At 38.9% G+C, this 20,445-nt stretch overlaps 1 protein-coding gene across 1 annotated transcript; it reads right to left on the reverse strand.

The window, feature by feature from the left end:
• Positions 1-908: 908 nt before the first annotated feature.
• On the reverse strand, positions 909-16,010 carry LOC133122193 (p53 apoptosis effector related to PMP-22-like). The gene is made up of 3 exons (XM_061232016.1): positions 15,673-16,010; positions 8,575-8,715; positions 909-3,514 (listed from the first exon to the last, which is right to left on the reverse strand). Exons 1-3 carry the CDS (start codon positions 15,875-15,877, stop codon positions 3,303-3,305), a joined length of 558 nt encoding a protein of 185 aa, XP_061088000.1. The 5' UTR covers positions 15,878-16,010; the 3' UTR covers positions 909-3,302.
• Between the last annotated feature and the right edge of the window lie 4,435 nt (positions 16,011-20,445).

The following is a 20,445-nucleotide window of genomic DNA, read 5'->3' on the forward strand; positions in this document are numbered from 1 at the left end:
GCAAAATATGACTGCATACATGGGTCATTGATGGTTTAGGGATATTTTCCTACCAGTTGTCCAGAGGGTCTATGTAATACCAATTATATAAATAATTAAGCACCAGGCAATTTTGTCAGAAAATCTGCTAGGAAGTTCAGACTTGATCATAGGCTGATTGTCCTGCCGGACAATAGCTCCAAACATACATCAAAATCCACACAGAAATGGTTAAATCAAAATAACATATATGCAATGTCCATCTCAGTCTCCAGACGTCAAAAACCTGGGGTCTGAACTGAAGAGAGCAGTCCATAAGCACAAGCCCTAGGGTATCAAGGTACTTGAAAAGTTCTGCATGGAGGGATTGTCAAAGGTCCCATGAAATGCTGTCATTTTGGGTACTTTGTTGTGGAAATAATATTTGATTTGAAAATTTTAATTGGATGAATCCATTGAATCATTAATAACATACAATACTTCACACATTGGAAAATAAAGTTTATGTCTACTACAATATCATTTTTGTTTACAGTACTTTTTGTGCATATTTATCAAGGAAGCCAATCATTCTGTACTGTATATAGGTCTTAACAATAAACACTCATTCTCTACCCATGCTATTTAATTGGTCTGTTGCCTAAAGCCAATAAAAAAACTAAAAAAACTTTTGTTTTATTAGCCATTACTGCCATCGCATGACCATTTGGCTCACCATACTAGGTGGGGCCATACTCATCGACACCTGTGTTTTAAAAAACAGTCAACTTATACTTTGTATGTGGTGTGTCGACCATTTTAAAAACCATATACAGTATTCTATGATGGAGGAGGTAAATCTGGCTAGCATCCTTCTGTTAATCAAGCAATTAGAATTGTGGGATTATGGCACAAGGTATGGACGGCACATTAAGAAACAGTACACTCAATGGAAATACCACATTTTATTTAATAAAACCTGCATCCAATGTCTTAATTTGCCAAGTTGCAAAACAGTAAAAAATAACTAAAATAACCACCCCACACAAATGCAGTAATCTCTTTGCAGTATCATGTAATGATGTACGTCAGTGGTTCCAAAATTGGTCCTGGAGTACCCCTGTGTATGCTGGTTTTTATTCCAACCCCAATTGAAATAAAATAATTTCAAGAATCTGTTAATATTTCTTAATTGGGTGCTTTTGATATAAAAATGTATTATTTACCTTAAAGCATGTTATGCCTGAAGTAGCTTTGCAATGGCATTAAGAAAAAAAAATTGCAAACAGTTACATAAGAGTTCAAATAAGACTAATTAGAGGTTAATTAATAGGCTCATAATTAGGTTGTTGAATAGAGCAGGTTTGCCTTGTTATCATTTGCCTTTAAATTCTTCAAATGGTTAGTCTTGGTGGCAAGTTGCCTGCTGATTCAATTCAGTGTTTTTAATTTGATCGGTTAAAAAGATTTGCAACTTTTTATGCAATTCTTCTGTGAAAAGTATGCATTGTTTGCAATATAGCATAATAAGCACAATATGAACATGAGGATTTAATTATTTATGGTTAGCATAGCTATCTGTCAAAATGTGCTTTAAGAGGGTAAGTCATCCCTCTAAACATGAAAAGCACCTAATTAAGGAAAATTAACAGCTTGTTGAAATTATTGGATTGCAATTGTGGTTGGAACAAAAACCAGCATACACAGGTGTACAGAAAGAACATCTACTGTATGCGTTTTGTTCCTTTAAATGGCTAATCAGGCACAATTATTGGAGATTTTTTATATTGCAAATATCCTGAGTCATAATCAAGAGTCTTCTCTGGCATTTTTTGTGTGTCAGCCTTGCACAACTTACTGTTGTAAGGACTTGTGAAATTACCTCAAAAGGTATTGAACTTATGCCTATTGGTGTTTAAACTACAAAATAACACACACATGAAACAGCTAAACTGTATGGCTAGGCTGCTACCTGATACAATTTCAATCAAACAGTTAACATTATTGTACTATGAATATAACAGTTCATACCAACGAAAGACACAAAAATAAATGGTTATGTCGTCAATTTATCACCCCGCCCCCAAAAAAACAAAAACATGAAATACTTAAAATGGACCAGTGTATTCTTTCAGTAGTACTCTACCAGATAACACCTTGTGCTCATTTTGACATTCTGTGGTGTAAGGATTAAAGCATTAAAAAATTTTATTCGAGCAAAGAACATTGTGATTGTCTTTTTAAGATAAGAGAGGTTAGGTGAAAATTCTAAATGCAACACAATTTAAATGTGTAAATTCAACTTTTTAGTCATGTAACCACATCTTCCAATATTGAATTAAAATACATTTTGCTTTTTGTATTTTAGGCCGTACAGCACTTTGATTGAAGTAATCCCTTTAAATAATTCACTTTGATTCAACTGCATTGCACATGAAAATTAAAAGCAGTGTTAATACTACCACATCTTTTATTAGTATTGTAAAAATATGAAAATATCACAATATCCAGTACACACAGGCTGCACATATTGATGTCCAACTTCGATTTTGCAATATGTTTTAACAGAACCAAAAAATCAGGCAATGTGAGACCTGCAATAGACTGCTTTAATTATGCAGGAACAATAAAACCTAGCTGACTTTGACCTCTCCTGAAAATGGGTAGTAGACCCCTTCCATAATCCACGTATTTTTCAATTGTCTTGAACATGTGTGATATTGAATACTATACAGTAACACTGCATGTATATAAACATGGGTTGATGTAAATAATATGTGTCTAAGTCAGTTTGCCTGTTTACAGGAGGGGGCAATCTGATCTACACAAGAAGAATAAGGAAACAAGGGGAAATGGACACAGGGCAATATATCCAGTAGTGGAAAATCCTGGTTCAGAAAGTAAAAGTCCTCTCCAATATTTTGTTCCAGTCAACATGATTTGGTAATTAGGTTTCAGCTGGGAGGTAATTAGTGAAATCAGCTCAGGAATTCATGGGTGGAAGAAACACATGGCATGACTTTTACTTTCTGACCCCTGGACATTACACCTTTGAATATATCACAAAACTCTCTGGTACCCTGGGACAGATTTAGGCAACCTTGGTTCAGCAAACAGTGATGGGAGAGGAGGGGCTTTGTGAACCACAAAATGGGTGGCACTAAATATCATCAGCTCTTTTTTGGTTTGAACAACAATGTCAAGGTTTTTGATTGGTTCACGAGTCTATTTTTCACAGGATGTGATAGTGCCACTCATCTCTAGGTTCAGGAAACCTCAATCCCCTGCTGTTACAAAGCGGTGGATCCTTAAGCAGCAATGAGTGGGTGTTCTGGATCTGGCCTCTAGGCAGTGCTGTAGATGTACTTGGTCTTGGCCAACCCCGAGACCTCGTCCTCGTACCGGGGCAGGCAACAGAAGAGGATTCCGCAGCCGATCATCAGGAGCGTGGCTCCCCAGCCGAAGCCATAGGCCCAGGTGTAGTAATACTGGCCCTCGTAGATCAACTCATTGAACTTGACAGGGTAGATAATCAGGGCAATGAACTGGAGGATCACTGCAAGTACAGAGGAAATTCAGTCACTGAATTGACAAGGTAACTAAAGTTGGCCAAGTGCAGCAACAGCTGGCTTAACCACTGATCAAAACAATTGACACAACAATACTGGTGTGAAACTTCTGCTTGCGTGGACACAGTTGGTGATTCCCGCAACAGAAGAAAATTTATATTTGCAGCAGCATTTCCAAAAATTGCAATGTGATGACAATACACAGTGAAATTATGTCACACCTCCTGTTTTAGCAGCATTTGACCTAAAGTACATGGCATGGCAACAGTGTGCAAGATATCAATATTTGACATTGTGCTGTCCAAATTTGGTATGAAGTTTCTGCATCCTCTAGGAGGATGAACTCACTGAGCACTTTATTAGGTATTTATTTATTTTTTTAGACTTCTACTTCTACTTCTACTGCTGTAGCCTATCGACTATGAGTTATGATGCGTTGTGTGTTCAGAGATGGTCTTCTGCATACCACTGTTATTGGTTATTTGTGTGTGGTTATTTGCGTTACTGTCACCTTCCTGTCAGCTTTGACCAGTCTGGCCATTCTCCTCTGACATCTCTCATTAACAAGGCATTTCAGTCTGCTCACTGAATTTATATATATATTTTTTTACAATAGTGACACCGTATCACCGTATCAAGCCTGGTATTGAAAACCCCCAGTGTTTCTGCCTCCACTGCATGCACTGGCAAGTTATTCCACACATTACTGTGTGAAAAAATAGATTCCTAATATCTGTACGGAATTTATCCTTTGCCAATTTCCATTTGTGCCCTCTCGTTCTGCAAACCAAACTCAATCTGAAGAATCCCCAATAATTCTAATTTTGTTAATCTCTTTAATTAATTTAAAAGCCTCAATCAAATCCCCACTAAGCCTCCTTTTACTAAGCTTGAGATAAAGTCTATCCTCGTAACTCTTATCTTTTATACATGGAATCAATCTGGTTGCCCTTCTCTGAAACTAATTCAGTGCCTCTACGTCCTTCTTATAGTACGGTCCCCAGAACTGCACACAGTACTCCAAGTGTGGTCTAACAAGAGTATTGTATAAGGGGAGTATAACTACCTTGGACTTATAATCAATACTCAATACTATGTATCCAAGCATCCTATTGGCCTTTTTTACTGCTTCCACACATTGACTAGAACCTGAAAGGCTTTGGTCAACTATGACCCCCAAGTCTTTTTCCACCTGAGCACTCTCCAATTTTGTACCCCCCATAAAGCAATCCTGCCTTATATTTTTACTTCCTACATGTAGAACTTTACATTTAGTAGTAGTGAATGTCATTTCCCACTTGGCTCCTACCATTCCTCCCGTCCTCATTTTGATAATGAGTTTGTCATGTGGTACCTTATCGAATGCTTTTTAGAAATTTAGGTATACAATATCATGAGTCCAGCTATCATCTAAACACTTGGTAGGTTCCTCAAAGAATGCCAAAAGGTTGGTCAGGCATGACCTACCCTTTCAAAAACCATGCTGGCTATCCCTTAGAATGTTATTCTTTTCAAGAAATAATTCCAGTTTGTCCCGCAGTGTCTGCTGGCTTCCGGGGTGTTCTCGGCACCAGTGGTAAATTGGTACAGTAATTGATTTGCTAAAGAATCCACACATCTGGGTGTCTCGGTGGCGCAGCCTGTAGAGCACTGACCGCATGCTCATTGCGAGCCGCGATGTCGGCGGTTCGAATCCGACCGTCCGACATTTGTCGCATGCCTTCCCCTCTCTCTCGCTCCCATTCTTCCTGTCTCTCTATACTATATACTGTCCAATAAAGCTGAAAAAGGCCTAAAAAATATCTTTAAAAAAAGAATCCACACATCTTGTTCTCAAGGCCTAAATTGGCAGCTGATTGAAAGGACACCACAAAAACCCACAGACACCGTGGTCCCTTGGGAATTTAGTTTCACAAACCTGACTTAAGGCGACTGACGCCACCCCATCTTTGGCAAATAAAAAATAAACAAATGGCCATTTGCCATAATAAATTAAATACAGAAATCAGTACAACTAACAGTAAAATAGAGCAACTGCCGTGATTAGTAGTCAACAGTTTCAAACTGTATGTTCCATAATGCATCAGGACAGGTTGGTGGGTCTGCAGCAGCCACAATATCAGGACGAGTGCGCCACTTTTTTGTTGCAGTAGAAATCACTAGCTACACTGTTTGAAGTCATTTTGGAAACAAGTTCCCCGACTGATGCTACTGCTAGCTACCGGGATTATGGCAATGAGGTGAGTGATTACAATGACTGCTCTGTTGCTTCGTATTGCAGAGAAAGGCCCCAGCCAACCCAAACTGATGGATTTCATTCATCATTGAATGCCAGCCAGCTCATCAGAAGCTAAACAGCGGCTCGAATATTCAGACAAATGTGACTGAATGTTTTGCTTTGCATACAGGTTATTTGCATCTAGTAAAAATGCATTTAATGACACTGCTTTCATAGCGTGAAGGGGTACTAATTGAAAAGCTGGGTTGGCAAAAAATAAATAAAACATGCAACAGGGGATCACCATAATCACGCCATATTCACATCTGAACACGTCTGAGATTGTTGAATATCACATTCATTTTTACCATTGTGTTTTCTAGTAGCCTACTGTATGTTAAACAACTGTGGTGCTGTTGGTGTCTGTAGTAGTTTTGCTTCAGGTGCTGTTTGGAATATTGTGAATCGGTGTTTGGAACATCGCGAGCTAACACAGTCTTCTGAAAACAGGGAAGTTGTGTAGTTATTTATCATTTTCTCTATAGCCCGCGAGAGGTTGATTTACAATTCCTGTGCACACTCCTGTGTATTTTAAAATATGTTGTTGAATGTTTGCATGTTTTTTTCCCCAAGAAAATATCACCGGTGACCGTTTAGGAACCTGAGGAATTTTTTTTCCGTCAGGGTGCGTTTGTATTGTGTAATACACTCAACGATTATTAGGAGCCCAGCCTGCCATTACTCATACATAGCCCTATGATAGAATTGGACGGAGTGATAAAGACTGATGATTTTTCTCATGAAGGCTTTGCAAATGTTGGGTTACACCCTTGTGCCATGGCTGGCGGCAAGGGTGCTGTAGAGGGAGGAGGCGGTGGGCGGGCAGTGACAGGTCTGAAAACCATAAGCACTGTCATTACTTATACAGGCAGTCAGGGTTGAGTTTGAAACAATGCCTTCTTCCAATTCCCATGGAAATGGAAATCCACTGCCGTATCTCCTCATAAATACCATGAAACCACCCGTCTTGACAAGGACTAAAACCAGCCTATTAAGGGTGTTCAGCATCTATAACTATTTGTGTCTTTAGAGACAGCAAAATTATTTATATTTGTATTCTGTAGTATTCTGTATTATGTATTATTCTATTATGTGTATAAAACAGAAGTGGGTGTACTCTATAATGCCAAAGTAAACATATTTCTACACAGTGGTCTAAATTACAAATATGAAACAGAATGTAATTGATTAAAATAGTATTCACCCCCTTTGATTCAATACTTAGTAGTCAACTTTGGCAGTGATTACAGCCTTGAGTCTATTTGGACGACATTACAAAAATATGTGATATGCAATAACTGTCACGGTGCAGTACCGGTTTGGACCACTGGAGGGTGGTTTGGTCAGTTGACAGATTTTCAAACCCAACTACTCACAGGTGTAATCATTTCTGTGGAATCAGACCACACCCTTGATAAACCCTCCTCTCACAGCACTCAGGTGCTTCTGTATAATTTGCATTACTCAGAAGCTGGTAAACGGTATCTCTGGGCCCCATAGTGAGAGCTTTAGTTTAATTATAGCAAGAGTAGAATTTGGTGGAGTCTATTTTTCCCATTGTGAGCTTTGTAGTTTATTTTTTCAACACAAGAAGAGTTTGTTTACTCTTCCTTTTTTTTGAGTCTACTCCCCCTGTTCTATTTATTTATTTCTACAAGTTTTCTTTTTCCACCATTTTGGGATCTCTTAAGTTCACCTTCGTTAGATAAAGATAAACAGCCTTTTAACATGTTGCTGCCACCACCACGCTTCATGATGGTTTTCTTATGTTTATGCGCAGTGTTAAGGTTACACCATACATAACCATAGATTAATAGGGAAAAAGTAATTCCTTTCCACCAATCAAAATTACATTTTATATTTGGACACAATATTTAAAATTTTTATATATGGACACAAATGCAAACATTATTTGTATTATGACTTTTTAGCAACATATGCAAATGAAATAGTATTATTTATTATAATATTATATTATTATATATTATATAAAATTAAAATATAAGAACATTTAAAAAACTTTTTCTCCTTCAATGCTGTGAATGACTCAATAACTTGGGAATTAGAGGTTTCTTTTTTATTTAGTTATATTTTTGAATTATTAATAAAAAACAATGTATATGCCAGAATATTTAGTTGCTATTTTTCCAAATTGGACAAATGATATTTGTCAAATTTGGTAGCTATACTATATCTATAAGTTAAGTTAAAATACCCACTGTATTGACGTCAAACTTAACAGAAGGAAGACTGTGTTAAAAAGTGTGACTATTCAAATAGAGCTGTTTACATTTGCAGCATAACTATACAATACAAAAACTAAGCTTCACTTTGTGTCATTGTGTAACAACTGGTGGTAGCATGATACATTTCTAGCCCGCTGTACCTTGCACCCACCCAGTTATGACTCATCCTTGGCTGTGCAGTTGTAGAGCCAACATTCTGGTTGAATTAGATCTTTGTTGATCCACATACAGAAAGGTAGAGGGAAGGTGCTTGGGTCTAAATTTGTTGCTCATTTTAAGTATATTCTAGTACTTCACTCATGGTTACAATGGCAGTGACCCAGCTAGAAATCAAACTAATTTGAATTAACTTTTGAGTTAGCTCAGTTCCTTAAACCTTGTACTACTCTGCCACTCAACACAGCTGTAATTACAGTAAATAAACAATATTAATGAATGAAAATTGTCCCTCCCATGCAACGGGCATAGAATTTGGTACATTACAATTCAAAGACAACAGTGCAGATGATTGTAGGAATATTACCAGCGATGAACAGAAGGATCCCAATGATTGGCAGTAGGGAGAAGTTGAGGCTACAACAGAGGGCCAGACAGGAGAGGATGAAGGCAATGATGAGGATGATGAGGCCCAGGATCATGAGAGCTGCCACTGCTTGTGCCCAGGCTGAAACACACACACACACACACACACACAGATTAGCAGACCAAGTAAGAGCTTATTTGGACTTCAAAAACATTTAATGCTGGAAACAGACAGTGGTATGGAACATAACTAATCATCTGTAAAAACAGAATCAATAAAGACGCATAGCTTCTGCTCTGAGTGGCCATTAGCCCATGGATAGTGCTAAAACATTTAAACTTAAATTTAAACTGTAACAGCCCCCTTAACCTAGGGAGAGCTTACGTCTAATATAAGGGACAAATCTGTCCAACATGAGTAGAACAGCAGAAGGAACGATACCGACCAGAATTATAATCACAAGCCTGAGAAGGTGACACTGTAGCTTTGAATCAATGAAATGCTTAATGTATTCTGCAAATAAATCATCTGACTAATTGTGTCTCATCAGAGAGCAGTCCAGACATGCTTATTGCAAGTTTCCCAGAGAAACCTGATCTCCCTACTTCAGTCTGACACCCTTGTGAAGAGTTAGTGATGATGACACATGCAAGGCTGAACAACATTGATTTGGAGAATAGTTATAAGTTCTTCTGCTACACACTCTATCTTGTAACCCAAGTGTAAGTGTAAGAAAGGCGCAATTGTCAGTTTATGGTTCAGCATGTAGTCTTTGAACATAGAATATAAAACAATAAATAATAATTTGTGACTTACAGTTAATTAGACTAAGCAGCGGACAATCCCCACTGGAGCAATGTGGGGTTAAGGGCACAAAAGCAGGCCAAAAGTCATGGATGTCTGGTACATACTGTGGGGTCCAAAAGTCTCTGACCACTTGTGAAAATGCTTCTATTTTGCATTCTTTTATAATTGAATACAAACTTTTTCATAATCATATTATCAGCCTATCAATGTGAGTGAAAAGTTGAATCTTTGAAAGATTAACTGAATTTCAGAATTTCTTAGTATTTGGTATGTCCCCCTTTTGCTTTAATGGGAACGTGCATTCAAGCTGACTTGGACTCCACAAAGCACATGTTGGGATGTTACTGAAAGCTTGGCTTTTATCAGTCTTGAAGTGTCAAGCACTCCTTGCTCTCCTTTGGTATTCAAATAGTTCTTGCAAAGCTTTGAAGTAACTTTAATTTGTTTTACATTTTTCAAAATCCTAAAACTTTCTGTGGTATTACGACTACCACTGCAAATGACAGCACATTACAGGACATTAGAAGTAAACCTGAAAAAATATTCCAGGATAATAACTATGGCTACCATTTTTCACAAGAAAAACCGGTCACCTCCCTGGCACACCTTAAATAAAACATCACTGCAGATGGAATTCAGCAGTTATCCACACCCTGGCCTAAGGCGTGCTGTCAAGCAGACACCTTATACAGAGACAGACAAGCTCCTACAGGCTTAGTCTGTGTAGGGCAAACTGTGGAACCAGTATGACAGCATAACCAAGCAAATACAAAGCAATACAAAACTGAATTGAACCTATGAATCATTGAAAGAAACATTTCAGAAACAACAACGCGCACAAGACCATAAGATAAGACCCGCAGTCTGATACTCACCATATGTGACACCACTCAGGGAAATTTTGAAATTCCTCTCACTTCCAATAACAGAAACATTTAAATGTTTTTTTTCCCCCATAAGATCATGACCACACTGCAAGATTAGAATGCTGCCTTTAAATTGAATATTTTTTTTATTAAAAATTCCAACACTGAAGACAATATATACTTCATTTAAATCAGTGTCTGGTGGGTTCCAACACAGAAGACAATAGATACTTCATTTAAATCAGTGTCTGGTGGGTTATAAAGCAATAGTTTTGGCATTTCACTAGCAAGCAGAGACTGTGAGCCATGCAGGAGTACAACAAGCACAGCCGGGTCATGTTGGAACACTGCGTTTGATAGCAATTACCGTATATATATAGTAATTATAAATATTAATTAAATCACAATGTATCTGTATGATGTGGAATTTAATAGCCGTATTATGAGATCCATCTGTAGTCAAAAGAGAATCCATGCAAAGTCAAATAAAATAACAGCTGTAGCCTTTAATTGAAGAGAGAGAAAAAAGTGGTCGTTGAGGAGTTGAATGCTGCAGTTTTGCACATTTCTTTAAATTCTTTGTTATAATGCAATATTTTCTGTGATTATTATTTAATGGTTCAATCTACACACTGTGCCTAGTGTGCAATTCATTTTCAGATGCTTTCCAGTTACCTTATTTCAGATTTCCTTGAAATGTTGACAGGAAGATGAGAGTAACTCAACCATGCGTTACAACAGTAGTATGCAGAAGAGCATCTCTGAACACACAACACATCTTGAAGTGGATGGGCAGAAGACCAATAAGTCTCAAAATAAGTCTAATAAGTACCTTATGAAGTAGTTACCGAGTATATACAACTGTTTTTCCTTGGGCTCAGTATAGTTTCACAATGTAATTATGAATTTAAACATGAAAACGAATAACATTCAAACCTCTCACTAATAGTCAGAACAAAGATATGTTGGTGAATTGTAAAATTTAAAATCCAAAATGTTACAAATCCAAGGACAATGGTATGTCTGAACAAAATGCCTCATCCTGTTGTTCTGAACAGTATGACGGTCAAACACAAGTCTGGCTGATTTGGCACAATTTATTCAAGAACTATGAAAAGATGTATCTTAAAACCTTAAAAATTCAAATTTGAATAAAGAAGACCTGATGGTTGCAATTGGATCAAATTACATATTTAAAATGGTTCTAATGTGGAAACTTCAATAAATAAATCCAGATCTTGTATGTTAATACCCTCACGCCAAGTTGAAGTTAAATAGAGGTGTCCAGCACAAGCACCTACACACCATGATTTGGGGTTCAAATAATGTTTACAGTAATGTTGTAGTGGTGCAGTCTGCCTACACTTGGGTTTAATTATACGGTGTGCCATATGTGAATAACATTGTTGTCATGAATCATTTCCGTATCCCTCATGGAAAAACATACATCAGTGCCACTGGACAGTTTCCAGATGCTAACACTTCACTTCCATTTCCCATATAACCAATATTGTTTCTTTAATATTCTTTCTCTCCCGTACATAACACGCCGACTTTGATCAAGTGACAGGAGTTTTAGACTGGGAAGCAAGTTACAAAGCAATATTTGCATGTTATCTTGCAAGTCAAATTAAGAAACAAAGTTTGCAGTACGTTTTGATTCAGTGGGAAACTTCTGATCCACATAAACATGGAACGACAACTGTACAGATACTGTAACTAATTAGGCTGTAAACACAGAAAATAATGAATGCTGTCATACAGACACATAGTTTATCTCAGGTGTTGGTGGTGGGTGAATCCCCATTCAAAATTGAATTAAGACTAGGATTAATCTGTCTGGGAAACTGGCCCTAGATGGTGTTATAACCAGACAGACACTCCACTGAGAAACATTGTCACAATCTCAGTCATTTCTTTGGTTGGGAGATTGCAATGATGACATTTGCTCTATTGTTCTGAAAATCTGAGGCTGCTATTACATTGTACTGTATATAATGAGGTTGATGACACATGTTTTAACCTGAACACAGACACTGCTGCACGTATCAACTTGATAAAAGTTCAAACTTGCCCTCCCCAGCAGTTCATCCAACTGCATTGGAATAGCTGTTTTGATAACAATAGTTCAGACATGGTTTTCATCTTAGCTGCATTTTGAGAATCAAAACAAAAACAAACTGAAATTTTCGACACAGCTTTTTTTCTCAAATTTCTGTAGTTCTGACTTGCTACAGAGCTCTGCAGGGAATCTAATCTTAGCACTGAGCACATTCACACTCGCATGAGGAATCCACACGAGTGGCTTTACACTCTGATACTAAAAGTCTTTCAACCACAGGGAGGGCACAAGGTGCCACAACTCTTGATGTCAGAAAATATAATGATGTCATTGCATGACACACTTAATCCACAGTGTTAAATTAAGCTTCCTTAAAATATACACTTTGCTTGAATACTCGGCATTCACAAACTCAGGTAATAGACCTGGGGGGTGTACTACGAAGGCAGTTTAACACTCCCGGGGTTTCATTGTGTAACCTGGCTTCACAAAACCAATGAACCGCTATTGGGCTTAACCGTTACTACGGAGGTGGTTAGCAACTTGCTAAGTGAAGACGGGCTTTATTAACCAAGAGCTGTGTGCGTTCCCATAAAAGTGGCTGTGTATGCAAAAATGAGCCTATAGCAGTGCAGGACCGTAGGCTACTTGAGCGGCATACTTCAATCCTGAGGAAAAACTGATATGAACAAATATAAATGGATAGATATGAAAAAAATTAATTAGTCATTTGGCTGATGCTTTTATCCAAAGTGACTTCCAATTAATTAGATTAAGCAGGAGAGAAGCCTCCTCTGGAGCAATACAGGGTTAAGGGCCCAACGGCTGAGCGGATCTTATTATGGCTACACCATTCGGGGATCGAACCACCAACCTTGCAGGTCCCAGTCATGTACCTTAACCACTACAATACATAAGATACAATATTATTCTTAAACTCAAGAATCTTATAATGAAGGGAAGTAGATATTGATGTGCAGGACTCAAGAAGCTTGCATTATATCAGCTACTGTATTCTCTCTGTTTAGAATCTCTTACATTCTTTGTATCATGTAACCATGGTGAAAGCCAGCCTATTAATTTTGTCTCTACCCAGCGAAAACACCCCAAGCTCTATGGGAGTGTCCTGGAAGAAAACTTCCAAGAACTCGATTGGCTTTATATGTTTCAAGCTGATAGCCAGAGCATAACCTGCCCAGGACCAGGGCCCGATTTCACATACGTCGCTGGAATAATCTAGAATAATTTGATGCATCTAGTGTCATTTAATCTGATTAATTAAATTTGGCTTCATTTCATAAACGGGAACGACGATTTGATTTGTGAATCTAGCATTGGATTATCTCTGATAACTGCTCACACCTGCTCTGCTATAAAGGGCAGATGAATCACATGCCAAAAGCAGGATCATACTCCTTATATAGACAATAGGAGGCAGTGGAAATTGATGAAAGCAGGCTACAATGAAGCCCACAAAATTCCAATAATTATATTTCTTTTAAAGGTACAATAGTTAAGAATTTTGTGTTGACTGACACTCAGGGTTGTGGTTTGAGGGTGTTTGTTGCTGCAATTTCGAAATTACTTATTGTACCTTTAAAATTTGGGGGCTCGTACAAAGCAATATATTTAGTATTCTGGTAATGTAACCATATGTTTTTTACTTTGAAGTCAAACATAGCCTGAGCACCCAAAAGAGAGGAACTGGCAGGCATTCGCAGATAGATTATAAGACTTTGTAATAACACTTTGAAACAATTTAGGCTACTTGCTTTCTGATAATGGCAGCACAATGAAACATAAAATTATATAATATTTCATGAATTCCTGTGCACTGGGAAGATAAAATAAATAAAAAAATTCAACGTTTCAGTGCGGTGACATTATCGAGAAAGCAAGTAATTCAAAGTCTTCTGATGAATAAAATCATAAATCCATTACCAATGACTTGTACACCGTAATGAACAAGTGGTTAACCTCACAGGACATTTGGGATCGCTATTGAAATATGTATATAAATACAGTATCTGCAGGGTTTACATCGCTTTGCAATGTGCACCTCTATTACTTGCTGGATTCCCTCATGATAAATTGGGGGCGCTCATAAAGATAGTGTTATGGTCTTCACGTTCTGAGAAAACACATTCCCTTCTAAATGGAGCCTGGTGTCACACTAATTCGACGACAGGTGATTGAATGTTCCAAAATCAGAACATCCGCCCTTTGCGGTTGAAGTTAACAGTATGTTTCAATTCCCCAACCAAAACTGAGGCACTCCAACACGTGTAAAAAAAAAGGTCTCTATGCTCCATTTATATTGTTAACGCAATATAACCTCTCTGTTGCTACAATTTTCTTTGGAAGATTGCCCACGGATTATGTGTATCTATTATTTAATATATCTGTTCATACTGAAATCTATTATTTCTTACCATCGCTTTTTTCCATTTACCCACATATTATGTGTAAATACACCTATTCATTAATATATCTGTTCATATTTTATTCTATTATATTTCTCCTTGCAAGTCTTTAGTGTGATTATTTTGGCCTGCAGCTTACAGTAGCTAATATTAGGCCTCCAGAAGTTACTGGTGAGCATATTTAGAGAAAAAGTAATCCTAATAAATATTCGCATTGTGTCGTGTGTCTATTCAATTCAATAGGCTATAATTATAAAAATGTGGCATGAAAAAACACATTTCATAAGCTGCATGAAAATTCTTTGTTTGACAGGATTGAAAGTATACATTGACTAGAAATACAAGAGAACTCCACTCTTATCCCATTGTGGACAGAGTAGGAGCCATACTGTACATGTTTTGGCTATGCCCTCCTTCATTTTGAGTGCTGTAACAACATGACGTATACATGTTCTCAATCTCAATTGTGCTCAACTGCTACAAATATCAGGCAGACCTAAGTGACACATTTTAACCCCGTAATCTACATATCGGTGTCTTTATAATAAGCATTTCATAGGTTATTTTAATCAAGGTTGTTTACATTTACAATAAAATAAATGTGTAAATAATACCAAGACGTCTATATGCATGGTCATTTAGTTTCATTCAAAGATGGACAAAACACCCGCACAACACAAAAAGCGAATGAGGGTAACTCATTTGGACTCATTTCTATTATGATTGTTCTTTACCACCATGAGCTGCATTTTGAAAATGGAGAGAAAAAACAAATGTCCTGTAGCCTATTTGGACTTTGGCCTCTCTTAAAATCCGATCGTTCGCCTATCCGCAATCTTGAAAATATTATTCGTAGTATTTTATTTTTTGCCAAATGCTGTTAATACTATCACTGCCTCACAATTACTACTACCGTAATAATGACTTTATTTATACTTACAATTCTCCATAAGAGATCTGCAGTCCCAGTTCTCATTTCGGCCTCGGCATTGTTTCCACATGTTGGCGTAATGAGTCTTGGCGTCGTCATCTTCCACCCATCCAGAAGTAGCGGCGACAGCAATAATGAGGAATATAATAGCAAAAAGTAGCAGCAGGGGTAAAACCCACCTGCACCTCGGATAGGCAATTCCACAGCGAAACATAATCGATACACAAACTCAAACACGTTATCTGAAACTTCTTCGCTCGGTAGGAGCCGCGAGACCCGTTAAAACCGTCGAAAGTTATAACAACTTAGGTGGACGCCACGCCCGAACTGAAAACGTGAAACATAACAAAACTATTCAGAAACCTGTAGCACAGAGGGTTGGGCTTCGTGGGCTTGGCTACCCTGTGGTTGCCCAACCCATCGGTTCAGGTTACTCACTGCGTAACTCTTTGGCTGCCAATTCTTTTCTCAATAGATGACACGTCCGCGTTTAGTAGTAGGCTATGTACTAAGTATCAAAGCCCCCACCATATTTTTCTTTTAAACAAATGAATACTTGGTTTGATAATATGTAAAATAAAATAAAAATGGGTACTATCACTATCACAGTTTGTTTTTGTTTCAGTTTTCTAAATATTTGTTGCAGCTCACACTAATATAGGGGAACATAAGGGATATTCATGTAATGCTCAATGCCCCACAGATTTACATTTGAAAAACTCTAAAGCAATGTCTCTTAATAAGAATGCTAGTGTCACGTCTCATGTTTGCCATGTCATGTTTTATGTTTAGTTATTGTCTTGGTTATGTTATTGTCATGTCACATATTATGTTAGTCTAGTATCACCATGTTTTTATGTTTCATGTCATGTTATGTTTCATGGTTAGTTGTTGTTACAATTTAATTGTTAGTCTTGCCATGTCATGTTATTTAGTTTATTGTCATATTTCGCAAACTTGTTATGTCACAATTTATGTTTCATGTTACGTTATACTGGTCATTGATTAGCATACACTTTTTCATGTCTTTCTGCAAATCTTGCATTCCTGCTTTCTCTCTCTCCCTTTCTGTCACTCACACCCTAATTGTTTCAATTTCCCTTGTCTACTTACTAATCTACTAATGCTAGATCAGGATTGGGTAATACTAACATTCTAACCATGTGTTCATGTTACCTTACGTTTCTTGTGCATGTCATTTACTAATTTACTAATGCTAGGGCAGGACAGGTTTATTCCTAACGATGACTAATTACCTCGTTAACTTGTCAATCCTCCACACCGGATTTCCATTATCTTGCTGCTCTCAAGCTAATTGTCTACACCTGTCTTCACCTGCATATAAAGCTCAGTTTCATGTCTTGTCTTTGTGAAATTGTTTGCCTCCTGTTAGTCAGTGCAGCTTTTGAGCGGTCAGGCAGGCTCGGGGTCGATGACGGCGCAAGAGTCAAGACCGAACTCCGCTCCGTGGGGCAGAAGCACAAAGACAGCAGGCAAAGTTTAACAAAACAGAAGTCAATAACGATGGTCAATAAACAGGCTTGGATCGTAGCAGGTAGACAATAGCTTCACAAAACTGACAGTGCAAAAAATGCAGTGACAAACAGGTGGCAACAATTTCGCAAAGACATGACATGAAACTGAGCTTATATGCAGATGTAGACAGGTGTAGACAATTAGCTAATCAATGAACAGAACAACATAACATGAAACAACATAAATCGTGACATAAGTTTGCAAAACTATGACATGAATAAACTATATAACGTGACATGACAATACTAACAACTAACAACTAAACATGAAATGTTACATGACAATGAAACATAACAAGAAATAAAACATAAAAACGTGGCTAGACTAGACTAACTAACTAATACTAACTAGACTAGACTAACTAGACTAACTAATAATATGTGACATGACAATAAAATAACAAAGACAATAACTAAACATGAAACATGACATGACAAGCATAAAGCCTGACAGCCATTTTCAGGCAATTTTGTAATTCCTCTTGGTGGGTGAAAGGCAGCGAGAAAAGAAGGCACAGGGATGGACCTTATTGTCCTGAGATCTTAGCGAGAGTACCACTCCGACCCTGGTGTCAGAGGCGTCCACCTCGAGGGTGAACTGCTTCTCTGGGTCGGGCATGGTCAGGACAGGAGCAGAAGAGAAGCACCTCTTGGGCTCAAGGAAGGCAGAGCTGGCTTCAGGGGTCCAGCCAAAGGTACAGGGGAACAGCGACAGAACTATAGTTCTGGATGAAAAACTGGCAGTTTTGCAGGGAGGAGAAGGTAGAGGAGATGAGTGGAATGGTGGTTCTTCACCATGATGTCGTTAAGCCTGCAGAAGTCAATTCACGGGTGCAGGGACTTGTCCTTCTTCTCCATGAAGAAGAAGCCAGCTCTGGCTGCAGAAGAGGAGGGATGGATCAGACCAGCAGCCAGGGAATCGTTGATATTGGGGTGATATTGGCTCAGGCGTCCAATGAGCAAGACATGCATGACAGGCAATCGCCATTGTTGTGTGAGTAAATGGGTGAATGAGAAGCATCAATTGTGCAGCACTTTGGATAAAGGCACTATATAAATGCCAACCATTTACCATATATTTCTCCATGACGTGGGTCTCAGGAGCGGACAATGAGAAGGGACGACCTTCTGGGGGAATAGTGCTGGGTAGCAGGTCAATGGCGCAGTCATAAAAGTGGTGAGAAGGTAGAGAGCAGAGAGCAGAGTAGAGAGCAGGCCCTGTTTGATGTCCTGGTGGACAGACGGGATGGAGGACAGGCCAGGAGGGGTCTCAGGGATGACAGGACAGGAATCAGGCTGGCTGGAGGAAGACCGGAGACAGGACTGGTGACAGTTGGGGGTTACCGGACCCAGTCCACTTGCGGGTTGTGCTGGAGAAGCCAGGGTCTGCCCAAAACCACCGGAACGAGGGGAGGGGCGGGCGACTTAAATGGGGAACAGGAGCAGGTCGTGGGTAGTCAGGTTCATGGACATGTCTAGCAGAACATCGCTCCCTCAGCCGGGAGCCGACACAAATGGCCACGTCGATAAGGGCGTCAAAGGAAGTAGGCAGCTCACATGTGGTCAACTCATTGAGCATCTGTTCAGACAGTCCGTTGTAAAAAGCCCCAGGGTCCGGAATTCAGTGGAGTAGTCCGAGACCGAGTGGTTGCCCTGGCGGATGCAGAAAAGTTTGCGTGTGGCAGCAGGTCCAGAGATCTGTCAAAGACCCTTATCATGGCTGCAGCAAAGAGGGCGAAGTCATTACACTCGGAGGCACCAGAGTCCCAGAAGGCTGTTCCCCAGGCAGGAGGGTGATAACATAGGCCAACCGGGAACGTTCAGTGGAAAACGTGGAAAGCTGTAGCTGGAATACTGAGACAGGAACGAAGTGAAAGTCTTTGGATCCCCACTGTAGCGTTCAGGCAGGGGCAGACGGGGTTCCGGAAGGGACCAGACAGGTTCAGGTGCAGGAACTGACAGGGGCTGTGGAGCTTGTGCGCTGGCCAGAGTGTTAGCCAATGTGGCTATCTGAGACTGGCCACGTCCTGGTTCAGAGAGTTGCATTGTAACGGGTAGACAATGGCTTGACAAAAACGCTCAAAAGTGCATTGACAAACAGGGGGCAACAATTGCAAAGACAAGACATGGAACTGAGCTTATATGCAGGTGTAGACAGGTGCAGACAATTAGCTTGAGAGCAGCATGAGAATGGAAATCAGGTGTGGAGGATTGACAAGTTAACAAGATAATTAGTAATCGTTAGTAATAAACCAATCCTGCCCTAGCGTTAATAAATTAGTAAATGACATGCACAAGAAACGTAAGGTAACATGAACACATGGTTAGAATGTTAGTATTACCCAATCCTGATCTAAAGTTAGTAGATTAGTAAGAAGACAAGGGAAATTGAAACAATTAGGGATGCGTGAGTGACAGAAAGGGAGAGAGAGAAAAAGCATGAATGCAAGGTTTGCAGAAAGACACAAAAAAGTGTATGCTAATCAATGAACAGAACATGAAACAAACATAAATCGTGACAAGTTTGCAAAACAGTGAAATGAATAAACTATATAATGTGACATGATAAGACTAGAAAATACATTATAAGAACTAAACATAAAACATGACGTGACAAGCATGAAACATGACACAGACTCCACGACGGAGACGCAACAAGTAGCTGATGTTACAACAGATGTAACGTTAGTTGAAGAAGCTGAGCTAGCTAATGTTAGCAGCCTTACTGCTGCCTCAGCCTATTGTGCACCCACCGCACATACAACTTCTAGCAATAGTGCCTTGGCTGGTTGCAGTGAACCAGGTACAGTGTGGGAGGAAAGTGTCAGAGACAACACCAACAGACAGTAGTAGCCCACCATAAATCAAACACCTGCTCTGACCGCTCCAACTCAGCATCCAGCAGCAGCAATTGCACCACCATCATCATAGAGCGACTCTCAAATGCTTTATCAAAAAGCATGTACTACACTTTGGTCTTGAAAGAATTAAAGATACTTATAATATTTTTCTTGCCATATTGTATTCTTCTAACTGACTGAAGGTCATTTGAAGTTCTTCACAGTTAGAATTCTCATTTGGGTCTGTCCATTCATTCTGTTACTGCTACTTCCAAATAGTTTTTGTTCACTGGCTATAAAATGGAGAATGGCCTCACATTGGTCTTTGCCTGGGGCCTCTAAATCATAAAATTTGCCCCTGGGACTGCCTACCCGTCATTGGCCTATTTTATGCTTACTCACCTGAT

Source organism: Conger conger, chromosome 2 (assembly GCF_963514075.1).
Source record: "Conger conger chromosome 2, fConCon1.1, whole genome shotgun sequence".
Taxonomy (NCBI): Eukaryota; Metazoa; Chordata; class Actinopteri; order Anguilliformes; family Congridae; genus Conger; species Conger conger.